At 42.5% G+C, this 19,974-nt stretch overlaps 1 protein-coding gene across 1 annotated transcript; it reads right to left on the bottom strand.

Moving 5' to 3' along the window:
- Positions 1-9,758: 9,758 nt before the first annotated feature.
- LOC122539581 (zinc finger protein 131-like) lies at positions 9,759-17,364 on the bottom strand. Its single transcript, XM_043674580.1, has 6 exons — positions 17,194-17,364; positions 16,992-16,998; positions 15,813-15,957; positions 12,612-13,357; positions 11,712-11,842; positions 9,759-10,804 (listed from the first exon to the last, which is right to left on the bottom strand). The coding sequence occupies exons 1-6, from the start codon at positions 17,362-17,364 to the stop codon at positions 10,550-10,552; spliced, it is 1,455 nt and encodes a 484-aa protein (XP_043530515.1). The 3' UTR covers positions 9,759-10,549.
- Between the last annotated feature and the right edge of the window lie 2,610 nt (positions 17,365-19,974).

Below are 19,974 nucleotides of genomic sequence, written 5' to 3'. Positions count from 1 at the left end.
CTCCTCCATTTCACAGAATGGGTTCAAGATCAGTGCAACATTCTCACCAGTCACAACTGCATACTGAGACCATAAGAAATAAACAGGAATAGGATATTCAGCCCCTTAAGCCTGGTCACCCTTCAATAGGTTCATGGCTGATTTGACATTCCTTCCATCCACTTTCCTGCCCCTTCCCCATAACACCTGATTACCTTAATGAACAAGGATCGATCTATCTCAGCCTTAAGTATACACAAGGACTCTGCTCCCACAGCTCTCTGTAGCAAGGAGCATCAGACTTACAACCCTTTCAGAGAAGAAATTCTTCCTCTTCTCAGTCTTTAATTGACACCCCTTTTCTCTGAGACTATGTTCTCAGGTCCTAAACTCTCCCATGAGGGGAAGCATCTTCTCAGCATTTACCTTGTTAAGCCCCTTAAGAATCACATATTTCAACGAGATCACCTCTCATTCTTCTAAACTTCAGTCAGTAGAGTCCCAACCTGTTTAGCCTTTGCTCATAAGATAGTCCCTGCATACCTATGATCATCCCAGTGAACCTTCTCTGAACTGCCTCCTGCAAGATAATATCTTTCCTTAAATAATAGAACTAAAATTGTTCACTACTCTTAAGTGTGGTCTCACCAAAACCTTGTACAGTTGCAGTAAGACTTCCCTACTCATATCCTCCAACAACTTTGAAATAAGGCCAACATTTCATTAGCCTTATCGGTTATATCCATGTGCTAGCTTTCAGTGTTTCATGCATGAGTAACCCCAATCCCTTTGAGTTGCAGCTTTCTGCAGTTTTGCTCCATTTAAACACTTTCTTTATCGAATTAATGAATGCATTGTGTCTAAACTGTGCTTCTGAGCAAACTCAAACTATCAAAAAAATGCTGCAAATAGTTGACTACCTATAACTAGGTAACTGCGATCACGAACATTAAAAATCAACAATTGGCAATACTGGGAAAGTAGCAGAGTTACAAACCATGTTTCTTTCTTGATTGCTGAGCCATGGATGTTTCAACATTACCACATGATCAGTAACAGTCCTCCCCAAATTTATCCAGGATCCTCTCCTTCTGGGGACAAAAAGCTGAATGTCAGGTGACCGACCACCCAATTTGGCTCTCTCTGAAGATTGGGAAAGTTGTTGGCCCTGGTCTAAGTGGAGAAAAGGTGATGGGTGGGTAAGTGTGATGCAAAAGCTATGCAGGATTAGTAGTTTGAGGGCCTGGGTGCTTGAGCACGTGAACGAAGATGTTTTATGGCGGGAGGTGAGATAGCTATAAGGTGGAGCCACTCCCCAGTGTGGAGTGGAGGAGGTCATTGACCTTCTTACAGCATTGGTTGTCATTTCTTCAGTCCATCAACAGCTTAGTAGACTGGGTGGTAGCCTTTGACTAGTCTGGCAGGGTCTGGTGTCAAGAGTTTCCTCTCCTGCTCCTGGGGGATGAGGATGGTCCTACATTGCACTACTCTACCCACCAGGATCTCCAGGTATCTGTCCCCAAAGGGAATGCCAATTTTCTTTTCCTTACACCTGGGCCAATGACAGGAACTATGCAGGGCAGCTCTGGACTGAAGCATTTGATCTAGTACAAAACAAACTTTTAAATATGATATTGCTGGCAGGAATCCTGGGATGTCGCTGCAGTGCTGAGTACAGCAAATGGAGAATACAACAAGGACAACCCAGGGACGTGGTCCATAAGTAATGAGGCAAATTAACGTGAGAAAACATGCTAGGTCTTAATGGAGAGACAGCACCCACCATGAAACTCGTTAAAATGACATTTAGCCAGTTTCTGCTGAAATGTAGCTTCTGAGGTACATCGCTTTTGTCCCAAAAACCACACTGATCACTTTGGAGGTTGAAATGAGGTAATTCTCAACTTTTCATGGCTTGAAGAATACAGTGTTTCCATTATTAGCATATGCTTCCTAGTTAAGTCATAACACACGCCTTCTAGAGCATTCTGTGTTAGAATTCCTTCCCTCACGACATTGTGGGTCTGCCTCCAGCATGCAGACTGCAACAGTTCAAGAAAGCAGGTCACCACCAGCTTCTCTAGGCCAACTAGGGTTAGGGTATAAATGCTGGCCCAGGTAGCAGGAACCAAATCCCCCTAAATGAATAAAAAATTAACACAAGTTCCACATGCATATTGTGCAGAAGACAAATTCTTCAAGTTGAAAAGACTCAAGTAAAAGTGTGCGAGAGTGTGTGGTTTGTGGCTTCCTATTCATAATAACAATGCCACAATTGCCTGCATGGACCACTTCCTTGGCCTGTGTTGAAAATCAGCCCACCAACACCAAAGTGAATCAAGTCCTACACTACTGCCCTAAAAAAAAGTGAAGTAAAATAGTCCAGGAAATCGTCATTAGATATACGAATTTCGACAGCACCCTATCCTGAATAGATCACATCGACAATGGCTAAGGCCATTTCCATCTCTCGCCAATTACCCCTACCCCTCCCACCACCTCCCATTTTCCACATTTTCTTGCTACCATCAGTTCTGAAGAAGTGTCAGTTACATTAACTCTGCTTTCTCTCCACAGATGCTGCCAGACCTGGAGATTTTCCTTCAATTTCTGTTTTTGTTCCAGATTTCCAGAATCCGCAGTTCTTAGTTTGATTTTAACTGAGGGAAGTTTTGGCTTTGGTAAGTTATGAAAAGAAAATGGTCTGAGATTGAAGAAGTTTTTGTCTCCCAATAAAACTCAGGTTTCACAGACTAACTATTCTCAGTCTGATGTGCTTGTAAAACAGATTGTTTATGCAAAGAAGCCACACCATGCCTTGCTTGTATAAACAGCTCCAGACTGGATGGCAAGATCAGGCTGCCAATACGGAGATGCGCTCCTTGATCAAAATGCCTAGCATTCAGACTTATGTAAAGAGCGAGGATCAATACCCCAACTGTATGGGGAGCAGGGATCAAGGTACATCGTTACAGAGAGTGGGGATCAATACACACGTGTAAAGAGAGTGGACATCATACCTATCTGTATACAGAAAGAGGAGATCTACAGCCACCTGTATGGACAGCAGAGATCAATGCCCAACTGTCTTGAGATCAGGGGTCATTACCTACCCGTATGCATTTAACAGGAGTAAGTAAATGTACAGGGAGTGATTTAAGGGTATGCTATGGCAGGGCAGCCTGGCCACACGCATAGTGTGGTAAATCAGGGATACTTTGTGTCCAGGGTGACTAAGTGTTTAGAAAGTGTCTTCAGCTGTAATTACATGAAATCTGCATTTCGATCCGGAGCATCGGCTGGGATCACTGTGTAACATCTGCACTGCTGAGATGATCACATACAGAGAGATAGCCACACTGTTACTTATTCCCACCGCACTCTTTACCTGCAAAGTCCTAAGGCAGGGGGTGCATGAGGGCCTGGATTAATCTCCCTCTCTAACAGATTTTCCACTTTGGTTACGACTGGAGAAGATGGTTTCTCAGGGAAATGCAGAGAGTGCCAACTTTGTGGCACACAACTCAACAGCATGGGCTGGTGAGGATTAAGAAAAAACAATGGGAGAGTAATGATAGAGGATTCTATCACAGGAGGAACAGTTGGATGTTTCTGCAGCTACAGATGTAACACATGTACTATTCGCTGCCCCCCCCCAATGCCAAGATCAAGGATATCACAGAGTTCCTACATGACCTTCTGAAAGGTTTGGATCCATGCCAGAACTAATGACATAGAAAAAGGGATGAGATTCTGCAAGCAAGTTTAGGTAATAATTTCAAGACTACTCCCAGTGCCACATCCTAGTGAAAATCAGGAAAAGGAGAATAGAGTGGATTGACGAGAGATGGTATAGGAGGGAGGGATTTAAAATGCTGAGCCATTTGGGCCACCACATTAGTCTATTCTCAATCATCAGTAAAGTGGTCATCAATAGTATTATTAAGCAGCACTTGCTTAGCAATAGCTTCCTCATGATGCTCAGTTTGAGTTCTGCTTGGGCCTCTCAGCTCCTGATCTCATTACAGCTTTATTTCAAACACTGACAAAAGAGTGGAGCTCCCAAGGTGAGGTGAAAGTGACTGCCCTTGACAGCATAACTACAGCTGTCAATGGCAGCATGGAGCCAGACGAAACAGAAGTCAATGGGAAAGGAGGGGAATACTGTCTATTAGTTGAAGTCTTACCCAAAACAGGGGAAGATGATCGTTGTGGGTGGTCATCAGTCAGCTCAGCTCCAGCAGATCTCTGCAAGAATTCCTCAAGGAAGAACCCCCAGCTCAACACCTTCACATGTTTCAATAATGATGTAACCTCCATCAAAGGTCAGAAATGAAGATGTTCAGCACCATTCATGGCTGCTCACATCCTGATAAAGTCAATTTCCAAAAGTAGCAAGACAAATTGTATTCAGGTTTGAGTGGTTTCAGTGTTAAGTAACATTTGTGTCACACAACTGCCAGGCAATTTCCATATTCAACAAGCAAGAATCTAACAATCACCTTTTAACATTCAATGGTATTGTTATCACTGAATCCCACACTATCAAAATCCTGAGTTACCATAGACTAGAAACTGAACTTGAATAGTCCTATAAATACTGTGGCGACAAGAACAGGTAGGCGGCCAGGAATCCTGCTGCGAGTAACTCAACTCCTGACTCCCCAAAACCTGTCCACCATCTACAAGGCACAAATCAGGTGTGTCATGGAATACTCCCCACTTGCCTGGAACAGTGCAGCTCCAAAAACACTCAAGAAGCCTTACACCATCCAGGGAAAAGCAGCTCACTTCATCGGAGCCACACACAAATATCCACTCCCTCCACAACCAACAGTATGTAGCACCTACAAAATGCATTGCTGAAATTCACTAAGGCTCCTTAGATAGCATCTTCCAAACCCATGACTACTACCATCTAGAAGGACAAGAGCAGCAGACACATGGGAACACTGCCACTTGCAGGCTCACCCCACATCATCCTGACTTTGGTACATATTTTTGTTCCTTCACTGTTGCGGATCAAAATGCTGGAAGTCCCTCCCTAATGTTATTATGGGACTGCCTACAGCAAATTGGAAGCAATTCACCACCACCTCCATGAATACATGAAAAGGTTAAAAAGGAAAAACCAATGGATATGGATCATTGAGGTTTGACAAAGTTCCTTGTAATAAGTTAGTAGGCAAAGTTAAAGTACGTAAGATTGGGGATATCAAGAATTGACAATTGGTTAACAGGAAACATAACAGGAATAAATTGGTCTTTCTTTGATTGTAAGGCAGTGACTAGTGGAGTACCATAGGAATTGGTGCTCAAACTACAGCTATTCACAATATACATCAACGATTTGGATTAGATAATAAAAGGTAATATTTCCAAGTTTGCTGAGAACAACAAATGAGATGGTATTGAGAGGTGAGGTGCCAGAACGAAGTTCAAAGCAATTTCGACAAATTGAACTAGTGGCCAAATACAGTATAACATGGATGAATTTTTATTTAGAGTACTTACAGTGTGGAAACAGGCCCTTCGGCCCAACATGTCCACACGAACCCGCCGAAGCGCAACCCACCCATACCCCTTCACCTAACACTACGGGCAATTTAGCATGGTCAATTCACCTGACCTGCACATCTTTGGACTGTGGGAGGAAACCGGAGCACCCGGAGGAAACCCACGCAGACACGGGGAGAACGTGCAAACTCCACACAGTCAGTCGCCTGAGGCAGGAATTGAACCCGGGTCTTTGGCGCTGTGAGGCAGCAGTGCTAACCACTGTGCCACCCACAAAGTTATTTGAAGCTATCCATTTCAGTAGGAGGAATAGCATACAGAGTAATATTTAAAAGGTGATATATTAGGAAATGTTCATATACACCAGTCTAAAGCCAGCATGTAAGTGCAACAAACAATGAAGGTAAAATGATACACTGATTTTTACTGCGAAGAGATTTGAGTACAGGAGCAAGGATACCTTCCTGCAGCTGTAAAGGTCTTAGAAGGATCAGATCTGGAATACTGTATGTAATTTTGGTTCCCCTACACAAGATGGAATATACTTCACACCTGGGGTCCAGGTTCTGAGGAACCCACTATACCCAAGCCTCAGAGAGGCCACCATGCTCATGCTGGGACCTGAGGACCCAGGGCAGGAGCAGCAGCAAAGCCCATGGTTTCTGTTCCTGCCCCTTCTTGCCATTGAGGGAGTGCAGAGGTTCATCAAACTCTGATTCCTGGGATGTTAAGAGTATCATATGAGGAGACTAGGTTGACCAAGCCTAATGTTTACTGGAATTTGGAATGTTGAGAGGAGATCTCAATGAAATACATAAAAATCTAACAGAGCTGGGAAAAGTGGGTGTACGGATGAGGTTTCCTTTATCTGAGGGGTCTGGAATGAGGGATCACAGTCTCAGAATATGCTGTTGGCCATGAAGGACTGAAATGAAAAAAAAATAACTTCACTCAGAGGTTGGTTAACCTGTGGGATTCTCTGCTACAAGTCCATTGAGGCAAAATCACTGAATATATTCAAGAAAGGAATAGACAGGTTCCTGGACATAAAAGGCATCAGAGGGTATGTATGGTGTTTAATGTCGAGACAGAGGATGAGCCATGATCATACTGAATGGTGCTCCAAGCTCCATGGGCTGAATGCACTAATCTGCTCATAATTTCATTTCGGTTTGAGGCCAGGTAGCCTACTCCTTCTTGTAATTTGCATGTTCATATGAAAAATTTCCTCTTTATCTCTGTACAAAACTTATTCTTAAATGGTACCACTCACTAGTCAATGGGTCACAAACTACCTGCATCTACCCTGTTGAATCTTGTTAGAATTTAGTACATTCTATAAGATCACCCCTTATTCTTCTAAACTCTAGAGAATATAAGCCCAGTCCCTTCAATCACTCCTCACAAGGCAATCTTGCCACCCTAAAAATCATTCTGGTGAATGTTTGTTGTACTTCCTCCCTGGCAAGTACATTCTTCCTTTGAAAAGGAGACCAACACTGTCAATAATACTCCAGGTATCATCTCACCAAGGTTACTATACCATTGCAGCAAGACATTTTAACTTCTGGACTCCAATCTATCTGTGGTAACAGCCAACATACCACTTGCCTTCCTGACTGCTTCTACATTTATGCACTAGCTTTCAATGATTCGTGTGCAGGGACACACAAGTCCCCTTGGACATCAGGAGTTTCCAAACTCTCGCGGTTTAAAAAAATGTGTAATTCTGTTTTCCTACCAAAGAGGACACATAGAATCCCGACAGTGTGGAAGCAGGCTATTTGGCCCAACAAGTCCAGACCAACCCTCTGAAGAGAATCCCATCCAGACCCACCCTCTTACCGTATTCCTGTAACCTCACATGTGCCAATGCACATAACCTATATATTTTTGGACTGTGGGAGGAAACAGTAACACTGGGAAAAAACTTACGCAGACATGGGGAGAATGTGCAAACTCCCCACAAACAGTCACCAAAGGGTGGTTTGAACCCAGTCCTTGGCACTGTGAGGCAGCAGTGCTAATGACTGTGCCACAGATCAACTCACATTTTTCCATATTGTATTACGTGTCATGTTCTTGCCCATGCAAGTAGCCTGCCTAAGTTTTCCTGAAAGTTCCCTACATCATCAAACAAATAAACTAAGTTTAAATTCCCCAACAGCTGCGGTGGAATTTCATCAGTATCTCCATTACCTAAGCCCCTGGGGTATAAAACCAATAACATAATCACTATAGTGCCACATCTATTCTATAATGTTGTCTCCAAATCCATGTCCCTCTTTCCTGGAACTCTACACTTAACATCCTCTTCAGAAACCTAGGTGGTTAGGTTTCTGACCTATCAGCAGTTACTAAATCAGTTCTCATCAAGCTCACAGTTGGCAAAGATAAACTACAAGTCAGTTCTGCTATAACACTTGCTTCTTCAACGCAAATTGGCTTTAACGTGATTGAAGAATTTAGATCGTTATTTGTAGAACGTGAACTTTCCGTACCTGTATTGGCTACAATGTAATTCCGGCCCCATTAGTTTTAATTGGCATGACTATTGTGTTATTTTCTTTTAACGCGAGATTGCACAAGAATGGAACTATTGCGTTATATCGGAACAAAGTGTATCCCTCCCCAGCCTTCTCGATGAGCCTAAGGGTTTCCATAAGTGAGATTATACTTTCGTCCTTCCTTGCCTCTCCATTGTCCTCCAGCTGGGCAAGGCTCCAATTTTCTGATTCCAACTATATCTATTTAGTCATAGTCAGGGAATCTCTGATAGCAAACAGACCCCACGAAGGATATATTTCCCTCCCCTCCCCTACCAGCTTTCCGGAAAGACCACTCCCTCCGCAACTCCCTCGTCAGGTCCACACCCCCCACCAACCCAACCTCCACTCCCGGCACCTTCCCCTGCAACCGCAAGAAATGCAAGACCTGGGCCCACACCTCCCCCTTCACTTCCCTCCAGGGCCCCAAGGGATCCTTCCATATCCGTCACAAATTCACCTGCACCTCCACATACATCATTTACTGCATCCGCTGCACCCGATGTGGCCTCCTCTACATTGGGGAGACAGGCCGCCTACTTGCGGAACGTTTCAGAGAACACCTCTGGGACTACCGCACCAACCAACCCAACCACCCCCCCTCTCCGGCCTATCACCCTCACCTTAACCTCCTTCCACCTATCGCATTCCCAACGGCCCTCCCCCAAGTCCCTCCTCTCTACCCTTTATCTTAGCCTGCTTGGCACACCTTCCTCATTTCTGAAGAATGGCTTATGCCCGAAATGTCGATTCTCCTGCTCCTTGGATGCTGCCTGACCTGCTGCGCTTTTCCAGCAACACATTTTTAATCTCTGATAGCAACACATTCTTGGCTGGCTTCCTACTTGCGACACTTGTAACTGTGAAGTGCGGTCTGGAGTTTAGGCGCTGAAATGGTCTTGAGTGAAAAAGACCATAATTTGAGTAATTTTGTTTTCCATATATCCTTATACTGGACTTTTATTTATTATTCTTTTAATTTTGTACCAAATACTTAAGTATCTTGTACCTAAGATGGCACCGTCAGCGGCGATATTGCAAAATTTTCACTGTATTCATTTGAGCACATGGCAATAAAGTTAATTCTAATTCTGAATCAAAATCTCTACTGTTTAGATTAGAGTGGTGCTGGAAAAGGACTGCAGGTCAGGCAGCATCCAAGGAGCAGGAAAATCGACGTTTCCTGCTCCTCGGATGCTGCCTGACCTGCTGTGCTTTTCCAGCACCACTCAAATCTAAACTCTGGGTTTCCAACATCTGCAGTCCTCACTTTCAGCTTCAAAATCTCCACTGCCTAACTTACACCAAGTCTTGCTCATCTGGCACCCTATGCTGGCCAATCTACAGTGCTTACAGGTTAATGCCTTCAGTTGTCTCAGACCCAAGCTTTGTATTTCCTCTCTTAAGACACACCGTTTTTCTCTCCTTTAAATAGTTTCTTAAAAACTTACCAGTTTGACTAATCTTTTGGCCATCTGCCCCACGATCTTACTGTGATTCAGTGTCATATTTTGTTCTGACCTAAAGGCATTTTTTAAGTGGTTAAACCATTGATGCAGAGAGGGCAGAATGCAATAGCCACACTCCTTACACCATTTGTTATTGAGAGCTGCAGACTTCCTTGGATAGCTATTAATCAGTTAAGCTGCAAGGTAAGAGGAGGAGTAAACAGGAAGCAATGTGAAATTATGTGAATGAAAGACAATAGACCTGCTGTCTACTGAACCAGCCACTGTTTTTTATTGACAGGCCTGTAAATGGATTTAATTGTTGTGCGTTCATTGTGAATGTTTACAGAAGTGAGCTGGATGACTGGAACGACCCCAGCACGAGTAGGGTCCTCTCCCCTTTGCACCAATAATCCATTCAAAAACATTCCAGCACTTCCGGCACACCAGACAGGCTGCAACCCCAGCTATGTACAAAGCACAGGCTATTGAAGTTAACATTGACAAAGACTCCCAGTATATATGTGTCTGTGACTGCAACAGGGTGCTTCCACCAAAAGTGCCACATGTACAACCTGTGGTGCATCCATATTGCTTTGCTAGGAGTCAAAACGTGGTGGGCTGGGATTTTCAGCCAGTGGATGCAAGTTGATCAATTACCATGGTTCCTGATAACCGAGAAACTTCACATCCCTGGACTAAATGATGGCAACATAAATACCTCAGCAGCAATGGAAGTCCAAACGAGTTCAGGCAAGAAGATTTAATTTGTGTAGTCTTGCACTGCAGTTCTTTCCAGTCAGGCAGCAAAAGGAATTTGGCCGTCACTTGTAGTCCGACAGTGGTGGAAATGCAGCCTCTGAACATCTCCTATGCTGGCACAGGTACTGCTAGTTGTCATCATAGCTGATATCAGTGCCTTTGATTTGCCCCGTTGATAACCCCACTGCAGGTCAGCAACTTCTCCTCACACTCACTCACACTCAGCCTGGTTGGTTGAGAGTGGAAGAATTTGATCTGGGTGTCAAACCCATCCTCCCCCACTCTCATGGCCATCTCCTACACCGTCACCTGCTCAATGATAGTCTCCCCCTCCATCGCCTCAGTGTCAATGACCTCCACGGGCACGACAATCTCCGTCACCTCACCCACTTCCTGCTCAGCAGCTCCATGGACGTCCTTGACATGTTGCCGCAGTTCGCTGGCCCGCATGAACCACATATCACAAATGGTGCAGTGATTGGGTTTCTCGCCTGTGTGCACTGCCAGATGATTCTTAAACTGGTCCCAGCTGGGGAAGACGCTGGAGCAAACCTGAGATTGAAAATAACAAGTCAAGTTAGCGGTGTCACCCCAAAATCAGAATACCCACGCAGGTGGCAAAAGGAATTTAGCCGCCACTTGTAGTCCAACAATGGTGGAAATGCAGCCTCTGAATGGCTCCCACGCTGGCACAGGTACTGCTAGTTGTCATCATAGCTGATATCAGTGCCTTTGATTTGCCCCGTTGATAACGACACTCATCTAAGTGGCCTCATCACTGCCCAAAAAATAAAAATCAGCAGCAAACCTGCTTCAGAAATGCATTGGAGCATCACGGTTTAATCTGATGCAGAATACTGCTCTGTTTTATCAACCTGCAGCAATTACAAAATGTCCAATGTTGCAACTCATGATAATGGCACATCTGTAGAGTGTAGTGAAATGCGCAGTCAGAAATTTCTTAATATTCATCACCCATCATGGCATGTAATAATACGTATCACTTAACAAGTTTCATCATTGTTTTCAATTATGTTCATAGCCTCACTTTTCCAACCCTGTATCTTTTTCTAACCCTACAAGATCACCGTATTTCACTGGTTCTGCTTCCTGGTCGTTCTGATTTTTGTGGCATCTCTGATTTGAATTCCAAAAGCATTGACAGCCAAGCCTTCATTTGACTGGGCGCTAGGGTCCAGAATTCCAGGCCCTCAACCTCTCCACCTATCATAGCTTTCTGTAAGAGTTTCTGAAAAATGCTTAGCCAAGTTTTTAAGTCTTCTATCCTCATTTCACCATATACTGTAAATTTTCTTTTGTATATGCCCACGAAGCATTTTGGAATGCTTTGTTACCAGTCAGCGGCTAGAGGGAGGCAAGCTGATGTTGCTCTCTGTGGGCCTTTAGGAAATAGGTAGCTTTTGTTGCTCAGTACTCTGTACCACTCAATGCTCTGTACCTGACACTCGTACATCTTCTTCCTTCCTTTCTTTGCACCCGTACCCGTTCGGCAGGCCACTAAGTGACATTTCAGTGTGCTATTCCTGGCAAATCGCTCGTGACAGTTTGGACACTCAAAGGGCTTCTCACCTGAGGAAGTAAAAGAGTAGGTTTTGCCATTCAATGCTCCAAGACTTTGTCCACATCTGCGAAATGAACAATCCAAATACCATGTTCTCCCCCTGCCCCCAGAATAAAAACAATTACACATTTTTAAAGTTCTAACAGAAACCAGAATAATAGTTACCTTGCTGTCCTCCAGATAAAGTAATAAATGAAAGGTTGCATGTGACCATAAGATATTGGAGCAGAATTCAGCCATTCGGCCCATTTAATCTGCTCTACCATTCAATCCTGGCAAATATGTTTCTTAACCCCATTCTCCTGCCTTCTCCCCGTAACCTTCGAATTCCTTACTAATCAAAATGTGGAAAGGTTGTTTCTTCCTGCGAGAAATGTTAAGAATAGAGTTCATAGTTACAAAATAAAGAGTTGCCCATTTATGACAGAGATGAGAAGGAACTGACTGAGCAAATTAGGAGAAATTCTTTCAACAAGCAACAGAATTAGCAGAGAGGATACAGACTTAAGGTGACTATCACCTTTATTAATTGTTAGGAACTGAATGCACTTGCTCAAGATACAGTGGAAGCAGATTTGATAATAAGTTTCAAAAATGAACTGGATAAATCCTCAAAGGAGAAGAATTTTCAGGTGAGGGGACAGGGCCAAATAATTCAAACAGCCAACACAGACACAATGGGCCAAATGGCTATCTTCTGTCTTGTATCATTCAATGATTTGAGAATAAAAGTAAGATATTTGTGGGCAAAGGCACAGTACTGTTGACACTTCTTACCCGTATGCTTTCGAAGGTGTTCTTTAAAATGTCCAAAGTGGTCAAACTGTTTCTCACAGTACTGACACACATGCACTTTGCGGACACACCGTGGCTTCTTGTTCCCACCTTCCTCTTCTCGGTGGGAGGACAGGTGCTGCTTCCAGGCACTCTCCCGTGTGTATTGTTTGCTGCAAAGGTGACATACATAGTTCTCTCCCGAGTGCACCTTTAGGTGCTCCTTGAAGTGGTAAAAGAGTCTGAAGGAGCGGCTGCATTTCTCACAACAGAACAGTTTGTCACCCTGCGCCAGCACTTCCACAATGTGGATCCCATCCTCTGTTACAATGGACGTTTCTGACTCCTCCTGGGACTGGCCTGCAGACTCTCGTTCCCCTTCCTTTTCCAGCTCCTTGTCCAGCTCATCCTGTTGGTATTTGCTGGTGATATCGGCAAGCAAAGCAAGTGCCGATTCGGCCGGTTGTTCTGATCCCGCCGCATCACCAGATGGCTGCATCGAGTCATCTGCCGTCGGCAGGTTCTCCACTGCTTCCATTACAGTAGTCCCAGACTCCTCTCCCATCTCTTCCGCGTTGATCTCCACAATCTCCGCAGCAAAGACATTCTCCTGGTCAATTTCTACAGTGTCTGTTTCTTGGATGGATGGCAGGGTTTCCGTAATGACGTTCGAGGTTTCTGCTATTGTCCGCTTCTTGGCTTTCCTCTTGCCAGATGTCTTTGCTTTTGCCGGTGAGTCTGCATTGTCTCTGAAGAGCAAAGTAGGACAATGAGTGGGATAAGGAAGAGTAACACAGATAAGGACACAGAGCGAGGCAGTGTGAGAGACAGGGAACAGTAACACAGATAAGAACACATAACGAGGGAGTGAATGGCATCGGGAAGAGTATCACAGACAAGGACACAAGCAAGGGAATAAGTGAGATAAGGAAGAGTACAATAGAGTCAAAAATCACACAACACCAGGTTATAGTCCAACAGGCTTAATTGGAAGCACAATAGAGTCCTGCAGCTCAGAAAGAGTTATGTTCTTGGAAAATCTCACAATGGGCAAATTCCAAATGGCAAACATATTTTATGACAGTCAATTAGACTGTCAATTAGACTGTTCCAATGGTCAAAAAATATTTTACATATATATTATATGTGTAATAAAAAAATATTTAATTTTAAATACATCCCACTGGAAACAACTAGGCAAAAGTGAGAACTGCAGATGCTGGAGATCAGAGTCAAGAGTGTGGTGCTGGAAAAGCACAGTAGGTCAGGTAGCATCCGAGGAGCAGGAGAATCGATGTTTCGGGCAAAAACCCTTCATCAGGAATTCAACTTATCAATACAGAGACCCTGGTAATGATCATGGGACCTGGGTTCGAATGCTGCCATGGCAATAGTGGAATTTCAATTCAGTAAGTATCTGGAATTAGGAGTCAGATGATAGCCATGAAGTCATTGTTGACTGACACTTAACTGCCTTCTGGACAATTAGAGATGGGTAATAAGTGATGGTCTGGCTAATAATGCACTCATCCCATGAATGAATTTTTTAAAATACATGTACTTACGAGTGAGATTTTAATGTAATACAACACAAGCATGTAGCACAGCATAGCAATCAGATCAGGTCCTGAAAAGGAAATAAGGATCTCTCCAATTATGTTTTTGATTAAAATAGGACCAGTTTAGGAATAAAGAAGAATATGTTGTCTATGCACCAGATCACAGCTCTCCAAAGCAATTCATTGGAGACGTTTAAGTGAGGTGAATGTTTGCAATAACCCTAAAACAATGGAATGAATGACCCATTCAACCAACAAGGCAAAAGTGAGTATTGCAGATGCTGGAAATCAAAGTCTAGATTAGAGTAGTGCTGGAAAAGCATCCGAGGACCAGGAAAATCGACATTTCAGACAAAAGCCCCCAGCACCACTCTAATCTAGACTCTCCCATTCAATCAACAAGCCTATTCATAAAATCACCAAATACTTCTTTTTTACTTTTCTGTATTTTTGATTGTGGACTGAAATGGGAAAAGAACTGTTTTAAATTCAAAGGTTGTTAAGGATTACAGGAGCTTTTCAACTATTGTCATTGTAAGCATTGCATTGCTTACACAGCTGCTGGTACAGCAGTAGTGGGAGAAAGTGCAGACAAGCTGTGTACAACTGGAGATTCGTCCAGCGATAAGACGTTGATTGGTCTGTGGACAAGTCAGCAGTTATTGATGACAAAGACTTCCTCCTTGCCAATAACTATGTGACTGGTTCATAGATAACTGAATATAATGGAGCTGAGATAAAGATAGGGAGAAGCAGTTAGATCTCCACTATCTCAGGAGCATTGTCTGTTCTTTGTACCAAAACCCACTTTAAGAAAGCCAGCTTCTTTTTCTTTTAGCAGATATAGTAAACTGTGCCTTTAAGTAAAGGGTCTCGGGCTCATTAGAAACGTGAAGCAGGTACCCTGTGCCTCCCACAAATCAGTAGAAACATCGCAAAAAGGATGAGTGAGAAGCAGCACTCCAATCAGCACAAGAATAATCTCAGATGCGAATAGAAACTGCTTCCCTTCCTTCTCTATCAACCATTTTGCTGTATCTGCCTGTGTTTGTAAGGAGAAGTTTAGGAGGGAATTAGAACTTTAACTGGATGTGGTTATATGTTGACTGTTTGTATTTGTTTATCTGCAGCTGCAGTCTATTTACTTGTAATAAATAGTAATTCCTGTAAAGTTCAGAAACCTGGTTTGTGCTTTCAGTCAACCTGGATCTAAAAAACAAGTACATCAGAGAATTTTGCATGTTAAAAAATTTAAGTTCTTTTTGATGGCATACCACCCCAGTGAGACATAAGAAAACAAACAACACTCAAATAACGGGGCCTTCACCCCACTGCTGTTAGTGGGCTCTAGCAATATGGAAATTGGTTATCACATGTGTTTGCATTAGAAAACACTGCACTTTAAAGTAAGTCAATGCTTAGGAGGCACTGCGAAGTGCTTGAGAAATGTGTTAGACAAAAACAAGTCTCTGTCAGCAGAAAGGACACGATAGAGCACAGAAGTTAAGTAACCTATCATTCTTCAAAGAATTTTGCCAATGCCTCAAATTTCAATCAGTTGCTATAGCTTTCAAACAGCAACTATTTAAAAATGTTACGATCTAAATATTGAGGAACACACAAAATTACAGAAGTGATTTGTTACCGGTTGTTGAGTGCTTTCATAGCCTCTTCCATCTGCAAGTATTCTGCTGCTTTCCATACATCACTTGCCTCTTCCTCCTGCAGTAACATCAGCTTGGCAGTATAAGTAAACTCAATCAGATGTCGGAATGCAAGGTTACTCACTCCTGAGGGAAGAGAACATTCAGTTGTCAAAAAGACAGTCCAGCAACAGCGACACTGATTCGCAACAAGTCTCAATGCAACCTGTTCAACCTCAATCGCCAAGCCTCAAATCTGTGTCCCCTAGCAAACAACCTGCATTCATAAACTCAGTGGAATTATAGACAAGTAAAGCTATGTATGATTGAATTTACTTTCTAATAAATAGTTGTGGTTTAGACCATAAGATGGAACAGCAGAAGGCGGCCATTTGGATTATCAAGTGCACTTCACCATTCAATGAGATCACGGCTGATCACATAATCCTCAAATCCACTTTCCTGCCTTTTCCCCAAAATCATTGATTCCCTTAATGAATTTTTTAAAAATCTGTCCTGGATATACTTAATGACCCAGGTTCCACTGTCTTCTGCTTTAAAGAACTCCACAAATTCACCATCCTCTGAGAAAAAGTATTCCTCCTCATCTCTGTTCGAAAAGGGTGACCCTTTCTCTATCATTATGCCTTCTGGTCCTACTTTCCCTCTGCATCTACTCTAACAAGCCCTCGAAGAATATTATAAATTTCAATCATGTACCAAGTGCAATGCAACAACTCTCATTGTTCTAAACTCCAATGAGTACAAATTGAGCTATGTGCAATAATTACCCATACGAGGTATTAATATTACATGCTGCTTCAGTGTGAGTAATGAAAGATATCTGTATCCATGCTTGTGGGGATCTTGTCTCTGGCTGCATGCTATCAAAGATAAGATTGAACAATTGGCCCCAGGCTAACATAAACATAGTGCTTCAGGAAAGCCACCTTTGATGACTTACTGCAAATGTGAAGACAATTTCGAATGGAATAGATTTATCTGAGAGACAGTTTTATATCTCGTTTTAGTCTTTAAACTTAAGATGGATTTTAAAAAATGATTACCTTCATTTTAAATATGTAATAGGCGTACTATGCAAAGTAAAATAGCCATAAATCAATACTTGATAATCAGTGTGGACAGAGCTTCAGGACAGATAGGTAAGCCAATTTGCCTACCAATATGCTGTGTCAAAGAAAATGAAAATTCAGTAACATAACAAATGCATTAAAAATGTTTTTATTTCTCAATGTGTTTACAATTTACAAAGACTGGACAAGACAGAATTGGAAAAAGATACTGAAAAATATTGGGAGTTAGCTTTGGAAAAACCCAGTAGTCTATTCTGCTTAGTGTGCTTTGAATGAGTGTGAGACATGCCATATCATCAATCCAGCCAAACGTGTCTTCCATGTTTTCAAGCTGCACTGCAAAACCATGAAACATCTCAACAGCCCTTGCAGCTTCAGCTCGGGAAACAGGTGTGTGAGCAAAATGGCATTCAATGGTATCTTCAAGGTCATCAGGGAGATAAGCTTCCTTTTCTTCCATCAATACATTTTGTCCACTTTCCTGATCTATGCAGCAAAAATGTTGGTCATCCAGGCAGACTTATTTGCTTCATACTGCATGAGTAGCTTATCCAGACATGCAAAGCAATGTGGCTCCATGGACTTTCCCAACATAAGAAGCAGTAGATTTTCAGCATAATCCATGTTGCTTTTTATTCATTCACAGGACCTGTTACTGACTGGGCCTAATGGCAGTCAGAAAGTTGCCTCTTGATCTGCTGCAGTCCAGGTGATGCAGGTACATCAACTATGCTCGAGGTTGTGGGGTGGGTGGGGAAGAGTTCCAGGATTTAGACCCAGCGACAGTTAAGAAACAGTAATACTGATCCAAGTCAGAATAGTATGATTCATGGAGAAAAGCTACAGGTGGTGGTGCTCTCAGATATCCGCAGCCCTTGAATTTTTGGTTGTACAGGTCAAGGATTTGGAATGGTCTACTAAATGAGTTGTTGCATTGCACTTGGTACATGATACACACTGTTACCACATTGCAAAGGTGGGAGGAAATGTTGATAGGGTACCAATAGGGCAATGACGTACTCTTTGCTTCACTTTCCAACATTAATCATAGAGTTTTACAGAACAGAGAGAGTCAATTTGATGTGTGTCAGTACCTGTTCCTGGAAGAGCTACCCAGCTAATCACATTCTCCAGCCCTATCACTGTAGCCCTCTAAATTCATCATTTCAGATACATATCAAGCTCTCTTTTGAACATTCCTATGGAATTCACCTCTACCACTCTCCCAAACAGCACATTCCAAATTCTGAGAACTCGCTGAGTAAAGAAGCTTCTCATCTTTCTTGTAACTCTCTTGCTGACAATCTGAGAAAGCATGTAGCCTTAGATGTGACATATTTGCTGCAGAGAATGCAGGAAAGTGCTTGGTTCAGAAGAATTGGGGACAGCTGTTCTTAGTGTCGAGAATGTGGTGCTGGAAAAGCATGACAGATCAGGCAGCATCTGAGGAGCAGGAAAATCGATGTTTCGGGCAAAAGCCCTTCATCTGTTCTTAGTGTCAATGGATCGGTGTAAATAAGGTAATAACATTTGTTCACTTGTGGAATATGGAGCAGTACGCCTTCTCACGCCAGAGGCACACATATTTCACCATCCGGCTCATAACTAAATTTCTGTTTATATCGCAGACTCTTAACAAAACTCAAACTCAATAGGAAAAGAACTTGTAACTTAACAAGCTGAGTGGAATATGCACGTCATAGAACAATCTTGATACATTTTCATGTATCCCACGCTGAGCAGATTTGAATTTATGAAGCTCAGTTCCCTCATCTTGACTGTTGTGGAATGTGACTGTCTCATTACCCTTATAGGCTAGGAAAAAAACTGACATAGCAAGGAAGTTGGAAGATATGTGTGTGTGTGTGTATATATAGAGAGAGATGATAGAAAATTAACCCTTTATAGTCTGATTTGAGTGAACACTGGCTTGTGTCATGGGTTGAATGTTTGTGTTGTCCCTGGGAGCTCGAGATCTGGGAATGTTATAAATTCAATTTGCTTTCTGGGAATCTAAGATGATTTTAAAAGAAAAAGCCATTTTGTAGGTCAATGATACTGAACATGTTAGCTGAGCAAGGTTACCTCATGACCTTTTCACTAGTCTCTCGTTATGATGTAATAGCCAAAGCAATTGACTATCTGGCTTGATCCAGGGTTCCCACTTTGAATGTGCATGTAGCTTAATTAGTCAAGCATACTCAGACCTGTCAGTGAGTTTCTCTTCCTCTGCGAACTTTTGCAATTTTATTGGTGCTTATCTGATGAAGGACATGTGGTGTTTTTGTAATTTTAATACCACTTTCTGTGTAAATAGCTTGTTTGCAGCAATAAAGAGCTCTCAAGGGTAAAGGTTGATTCCACTACTCTGCTAATGGTTTTGAAACCTTAGCTCAAGCCTGCCTCATAGGTATCTGTGTTATAATGTAATATTGATACCATTGGTAAATAAATGTAATAATTTAAAGGAAACTGTCTGTCAGAGTTTTATATTCCAGACTACCACAGAGTACAATCTCCGGGATGAACCAAGAGAGGCTTACAGGTCAAGTCCATCATGGATTCCCTGAGCCATCTCGAATAGGTACTTTAACAAATCTTGAAACTATGGTCCCGAGTTACTGACATACCAACTAATGGAAGCAGAATATCTTTCAGAATATCACAATTTTTAAAACCTTGACAAGGTCACGTCTTAATCTTCTCTGCTCCAATTTCTCTGATCTTTCCTTGCATCTAAAATCCTTCATTCCTGGTATATTTTTTGTAAATGTCCTTTGCATTCTCTCCAGGGCTTTAACATTCTTCCTTAAATAAGGTGCGCAGGATAGGACACAATATTCCAAATGTGGTCTGACCAATGATTTGCTGAGGTGTAGCATCACTTCCTTGCTTTTATACTCTATGCCTCTATTTGTAAACCCAAGGATTCTTAACAACTGTTTCAACTTGGCTGGTCACCTTCACAGAATTATGCATGTGAATCTGCTCTTGTATTCCACTTAACGTTTTACCATTGTGCCTGTATCATCTCTCCATATTTCTTCGACCAAAACAAATTACCTCACAT

Source organism: Chiloscyllium plagiosum, chromosome 2 (genome assembly GCF_004010195.1).
Source record: "Chiloscyllium plagiosum isolate BGI_BamShark_2017 chromosome 2, ASM401019v2, whole genome shotgun sequence".
Taxonomy (NCBI): Eukaryota; Metazoa; Chordata; class Chondrichthyes; order Orectolobiformes; family Hemiscylliidae; genus Chiloscyllium; species Chiloscyllium plagiosum.
Note: the sequence above shows the minus strand (reverse complement) of the source record. Positions and strands in the feature narration are given on the sequence as shown.

Coding starts and splice junctions, on each gene's coding strand:
- LOC122539581 (XM_043674580.1), bottom strand. CDS start 17,364: ATGGAAGAAAAGGAAGCTTATCTCCCTGATGACCTTGAAGATACCATT. Junction 13,358..15,812: donor ATGAAAGCACTCAACAACCG/GTAACAAATCAC, acceptor TTTGCTCTTCAG/AGACAATGCAGACTCACCGG. Junction 11,843..12,611: donor ACACCTTCGAAAGCATACGG/GTAAGAAGTGTC, acceptor TTACTTCCTCAG/GTGAGAAGCCCTTTGAGTGT.